Below are 6,302 nucleotides of genomic sequence, written 5' to 3' on the forward strand. Positions count from 1 at the left end.
GTCTTCTGTTACTTGGTTGTGTTTCTTCAACCCGTTCATCGTCGTCATTGTCGAGATTTATAGGTTGAGATTTAGATAACGGAACTTAAGATGATTGTGAAGGTTGTTGACGTTGAGAAATTTGGGGTTGAAATTGCGGAGAAGGTTGTTGTTGAAAGGCTTGAAATTGGAGTTGATTGAATTGTGGTTGTTGTTGTTGTTGTTGTTGTTGTTGGTAGTAGTGTTGGTGGTATTAAAGATTGGTGAATAGAGGTTGTTGTTGGATTGGAGATTTTATCAATTGTATTTAACTAAGATTTGTTAATGGATCATTTGTAGTATTTGGGTGTTCGGAGTGTGTGGAGTATTTTTATTTGGATCCATAAAAATATATGAGGAAAGAGTATGTTTTTTTTGAATATGTGTGTTTGTGTTGAAAGTGTGTGTGTGTTTGAAAAGTAAAATGAAAGCATGTATAGAGAAATTTATTAGTAATTGAATGATTATTTTTTTTATATGGTAAATGGTCGAAAATGTCTCACCCACGCTCCCCCAACAGATAAAAGTCAAATGGTCAATCAAATCATCTGTATCCATCCGTCTTCGTGTCCACGCCACAATCAGAGCACCGGGCCTGGGGGCGGTGTTCACGCGTCTTGGGAGGCTCCACGTTAGCCCTAGGGATGAGATTTAGAACCGGAAAACCGGACCGGAACCGGAATCGGACCGGAACCGGAACCGTTAGAACCGGAATATGTAGAATCGGGTCCGGTTCCGGGTTTAAAAATTGGCTTTATCCGGGTTCCGGGTAATCCGGGTTTGGGTCCATCGAGTCCGGGTAAATCGGGTCTAAAAACCGGAACCGGTTTTTGGAACCGGAACCACTTTTAGGGCCGGAACCAGTTTTTGTGAAACGTTTAAAAGATGCATATCTTATTCGTTTCAACTCCAATTGACATACGGTTTTTTCCAACATGTAGTTTAGAGTTTGTACATGATTTTAGACTATAAATTTGTCATTTGTAGTTTTATATTCATTGACTTACAGTCCTCCAAAATCGAGATATTAAAGCTGGAAGTTTTTAGTTTTTCAGTTTTTTTGTATTCGGTGAAAGTTTTAAAACATGCATATCTAATTCGTTTGAAGTCAGATTGACATGTGGTTTTTTCCAACTTCTAATTTACAGTTTTTACATGAGTTTAGACTATAATTTTGTCATTTTTGGTTTAACATTCAATGATCTACAGTTCTCCGAAGTCGGGATATCAAAACTGAAAATTTTCAACTTTTCAGCTATTTGTTTTTGTACTTTGTATTATGTGAAAATATTAACACAAGCATATTTTATTCGTTTAAAGTCGGATTGACATGCGAGTTTTTCTAGAGTGTATTTTAGAGTTTGTATATGATTTTAGACTATAATTTTGTTAATTTTGGTTTCGCATTCAATGAGTTACAGTCCCCCAAAGTCGGGTTATCAATATGAAAATTTTCAAAGTTCAACCCACTAAGTAGTAAGTAATTACTAAAAAATTCCGGTTTTTCCGATTCTAAACCCACTTTATCCGGTTTCAACCTACCCACTTTGATTTTTCCGGGTTTTCCGGTTCTAGACACACTTTACCCGGAACCATACCCGGAACCAAACCGGAACCGGTTCCTATATACCGGTCCGGTTTCCGGTTCCATAAAATTCCGTTAACCGGTTCCGGGTTTTCCGGGTCCGGGTCCATCCGGTTCGGGTTTGGACCCACTTTCATCCCTAGTTAGCCCCTCACAAGTCTTCCATTAATCACACCAGATAGTCTTAGATTACTTTTTTTTTTTAAAGTTCACCTTAAACTTTGATTTTTATGACATTAGGACCTATATATCGGTCTAGTAGTTAGGGGTTGGTCAATTAGCCGCCTATGATACTAGGTTAGCGGTTTAAGGTTTTTATGACATTGGGACCTATATTTTCAGCAAACCATGCTTGATTTTAAAGAAGAAAAAATTGTCACAAATTTTAACCATACAAAGGGTATTTCAACACAAAATTGAATTTAACCTTCGTCTAAGTAAATCCTATGCACTTTGTAATCTGGGGTTTGAACTTCGAACCTAAAAAGTCATCAAATAGATTAATTTATTCTAAAATAGTCAAACACCTTTGCCTTTCCCAGATTTACATCGTTTTACCAAAACACATTCCCAAGAGAAAGCGGAAGTGGGAAAGAAAATAAAATGTTGAGATCTGCTATTCTGCTAGCTATTACATATAAGAATTGAGCTATCAACAACATAACACTTCTTTCAACCTACTTCCTTCACAAACATAAACACCACCTGTTTTTATACAAAGACTGACCCTAAATATATTTACATTTACAACATAATATATATATATATATATATATATATATATATATATATATATATATATATATATATATATATATATATATATATATATAACTGGATTAACTTCTCCACCCATTAACCACATTACCAGCAGTTGGCCTCTTCGACCTCGAGCTTGTTACAGAAACTCCACTCTCATACATACGTTGAATTTCTTCCCTGTACTCTGTTAATGACTTATCTGGTATCTTTGGAGTTAGTTCCACCACATCCCCCATTTTCAGCTTGCAACTAGGATCACTCACCGGCTCATGGTTCAGCTTTGGCATCAACTCTTGCTTCACAGAGAATCCATACGGTGTCCACGTGTAGCTTCCATGTCCAGCCCTAGCAAGAAGATCCTTCACCGTTGAATTCCCACAAAATTCTTGCACCGACATCTGTAAACAATGTTCACAAGATAAATACTTCCCCACTTTCACCATGTTACAACTTCAGGTCGTCACTATACACGATATGACAGAACAGGTTGTACTGCGTCTGACACGCATTCGACTGTAACCGGACCGATGCCAATGGGACAAAAAACTGAAATTCTTTGTCCTACCCAAAAAGGAGGAACAAGGACTCGCTCTCGATCTCTTGTATGTACAAAAGACGTAAATGCCATCCTTATCCTGATTATCAAAAATAACCCTAGAAAGCTTGTCCAACCACGTCATGTCCAGTCCCAGGTAACAAATGCAGCCTTACGGATGCGTTTGATAGAAGGGGACTGGACTCGACTAAACTAGACAAGTTTTCTATAGCTATTTTTGATGATCAAGATAAGGAGGGTATTTACGTCTTTTGCACATACAAGAGATCAAGAGCGAGTCCTTGTCCCATCTTGTTCCTCCTTTTTGGATAGAACAAAGAATTTCAATTTTTGTCCCATTGGCATCAGGATCACAGTCGAATGCGTGTCAGACGCAGTATAACCCGTTCTGTCATATTGTGTCTAGTAGGGGTCTAAAAAGTAAAAACAAGAGATTGTTTTAGATTATTGATTACTGACCTTATCGCTTTCAATTACGATTACAAATACAGGTCCATCAGATCCACACGAGGGTTTATACGAATGAGGGCAATCTTCAGAATGGAAAGGGAATTTGCAAGGTGGTTTCATGGCTTCTGTGTAACCAATGCATGATTGGTCTTTCATCATTGTTTCACAATGCCATGTCACAACCCAACGTGCCCATTCCACCATCTGTAAAACAAAAGAAGAATGCATGCAATCGCCTTCTTTGTATCTCCAGTGAGCTGCAAATCCAAACTCAGCTTGTGAATGCATCTCTTTTGTTCTGATTTGAACTTCAAGTGGAACTAATCCTTCCCCTATTACTACTGTGTGCAAAGATCGATACCTACAATATAAAGTTTGTAATTAGAATAAAATAATTTAAACAGCTCTTTACACTATGTCGTATTTAGTAATTCATTAACATACCCATTACACTTTGGGTGATCTATATAGTCTTTGAACTTTCCAGGAACTTCAGACCATAACTTGTGAACAAGTTGTAATGTTTTATAGCAATCCTCTACATTCTCCACAATCAGCCTTAGCCCATGAATGTCATGGATTTCATCCATACTCAGCTTTTTTCTACACCAAAAATTATACTTAAAAAATGTTAGATAACATTTAATGATATGCATACTTTAGCAGAGTATGGTGATAGGAGAGAAGGGAACATACTTTAGCATTTTGCAATGAACACTATACAAGCTTTTGTGTCTGCCATAAAGAACATGATAAGAAATGGATTCATCTTTCAAAGCTTTTTCAAGTTTTTCAGCAGCAGAAGAGACCATTGCCTCATTGAAGGATTTTAGAAGTTGTGAGGATAGATCTTTGTATTGTTCAGGGTTTATATATTTGAAGCAGAGATTCTCCAACTGTTCTTTCCATCTAACGATTCCTAAACGGTTTGCAAGAGGAGCAAATATCTCCATAGTCTCTTTTGCAAATCTATATTGCTTACATAAAGGCAATGCATCCAGTGTCATCATATTGTGCAACCTATCAGCTAATTTTATCAGCACTGCTCTTGCATCAGCCATTGCAAGAAACATGGTGTGCATACGATCTGCTTCAATGGTTTTAGTTGCTGTATTGCTTTCACGAGCAAGCTTACTCAACTGACTCAACTTGGACACCTGTAAATATCAAAATAATTTAAGTCTTTGTGAAACATTTAAAGTAAGATTTACCCATAAACTTTCTTAAATCTAATCCTTTCATGAAATGTGCATAAAGACTAAACTCTACATAAAATGCATATAACAGATAATAGATAGAGATTGCATTATGTAGAGTCATACTCCTTCAACAAGATCAGCAAGCCCAGCTCCAAAAGTTTGAAGAATATAGTCATAAGTCATAAAAGAATCATCAAGTGTGTCATGTAGAAGCCCTGCAGCGACCACCATAGCATTGGCACCAATGGTGGCAAGCAAACCAGCAGTTTCCACACAATGTTGTAAATAAGGATCCCCACTCGCTCTCATCTACGAGATCAATATGGCAACTTTAATAGATAGAAGGAAATCTAAAGAATTTGAAATGAAGTAGAGAAGAACATTAGTTAATACCTGTCCTTTATGCGCTTTAGCAGCTTCATAAAAAGCTTTGATTACTAATTCGTCGTTGAATATATTGTGTTTTAACTGCGCAGCCAAGAGCATATCTTTAGCGGAAGGATCGGGATTTGGTGCTTTCAAATTATTATCATCCATGATAAAAGTTAGTTCTTCAGCCAAATTATCATGCATTCGAAAACTCGACGAATGATCGACATACGAGCCTATGGCGTGTGTAACAAACCCTTTGAACAAGCGCTTGGTCCCACCACGAAAGGAACCGTCTCTTTCCGGCGAAAATCTCATCGACGGAGTACTGCTTAACGAACCCGGCCCTTGAATAACCGACACCGGACTCTGATGAAGATGATCCCGTTTTAAACACGATCCAAAAGGTGAATACGAAAAGGAATTGCTCAACTCTTCCCCACCTCTCAACGACGTCAAATCTTCCGCTCCACCGGAGGAAAAGCTCGATGAAGAAGAGAAAAGCGAAGAAAGTCCGCCAATGATTGACTTTTGCGATGACGAAACGGTGGCCGTCGACGACGACGACGAACGGCTGTTTAAATCAAACTCATAGGATCCATGTGAATTGATCTGACATGGATAGGGCGTTGAGCACATACTACTTGGAGGACTTGCGTACAGTGCTATTGTCGGAACCGCCATGATTGACAAAACAGATCAATTTCGTAAAATCTAAAACCTAGGTTCTTGATCATATACACAGAAAGGAAAAAAAAAAGTAAATTGTTCACTGAAATGAATGAAATCAGGAGAAAACAAATGGATATTGAAGATCAATTATGATATTTATATAAAAATTTATGGAAATTAATTTGGGAAGTCGACGAATTTGTTGATATGAAGAAGGTCAAAGAAAGGAAGAAAGGGGTTCTTTCTTATTTTTTTTCCTGTTTAGAATAGGCGATCTTTTGATTTATAATCAATAAAAAAGAAAAACATGTTGCTTAGCGGCAAGGCGAAGGAACGTTGCTGAAATTATGAAAATACCCTTGAAACATATCAAAAATAACGGAATCTAACAATATTGTTTCTAGAAGCAGTTTTGCAATATATCTGTCTACAATACCAAATTAAGTAATTCATACACAACAATTTTTATCATACATAACAATTTATGCATTATAAAGTTGTACAATACAACATTTTAAAACATCAATTGTTGTGTATGAAGAAAAATTGTTGTGTACAAATCATCTCCCATACCCAAAACCTAATAACTGGTTAGCTACTATTAGTAATACAGTGCATAAAAAACTTGAATCCGACTCAAAAAATATTTGAAATCGATTCGATTTTAATTGAGTCGAGCTCGAGCTCGAGC

General features: G+C 37.0%; 1 protein-coding gene across 1 annotated transcript; it reads right to left on the reverse strand.

Annotated features, from left to right (window-relative positions):
- Positions 1-2,091: 2,091 nt before the first annotated feature.
- LOC145102858 (putative GTP diphosphokinase RSH2, chloroplastic) lies at positions 2,092-5,870 on the reverse strand. Its single transcript, XM_079040348.1, has 6 exons — positions 4,964-5,870; positions 4,694-4,879; positions 4,068-4,528; positions 3,816-3,974; positions 3,381-3,732; positions 2,092-2,763 (listed from the first exon to the last, which is right to left on the reverse strand). Exons 1-6 carry the CDS (start codon positions 5,621-5,623, stop codon positions 2,443-2,445), a joined length of 2,139 nt encoding a protein of 712 aa, XP_078896474.1. The 5' UTR covers positions 5,624-5,870; the 3' UTR covers positions 2,092-2,442.
- Positions 5,871-6,302: the final 432 nt, after the last annotated feature.

This window comes from Lactuca serriola, chromosome 4 (genome assembly GCF_051521515.1).
Source record: "Lactuca serriola cultivar US96UC23 chromosome 4, Lser_US96UC23_V15, whole genome shotgun sequence".
NCBI lineage: Eukaryota > Viridiplantae > Streptophyta > Magnoliopsida > Asterales > Asteraceae > Lactuca > Lactuca serriola.

What these genes read in the sequence shown, in the direction of transcription:
- LOC145102858 (XM_079040348.1), bottom strand. Translation starts at nt 5,623, where the DNA reads ATGGCGGTTCCGACAATAGCACTGTACGCAAGTCCTCCAAGTAGTATG. An exon ending in GATCACCCAAAGTGTAATGG is followed by an intron (nt 3,733 to 3,815) that starts GTATGTTAATGA and finishes TTTATATTGTAG; the next exon opens with GTATCGATCTTTGCACACAG. An exon ending in TCGTAATTGAAAGCGATAAG is followed by an intron (nt 2,764 to 3,380) that starts GTCAGTAATCAA and finishes CATTGTTTACAG; the next exon opens with ATGTCGGTGCAAGAATTTTG.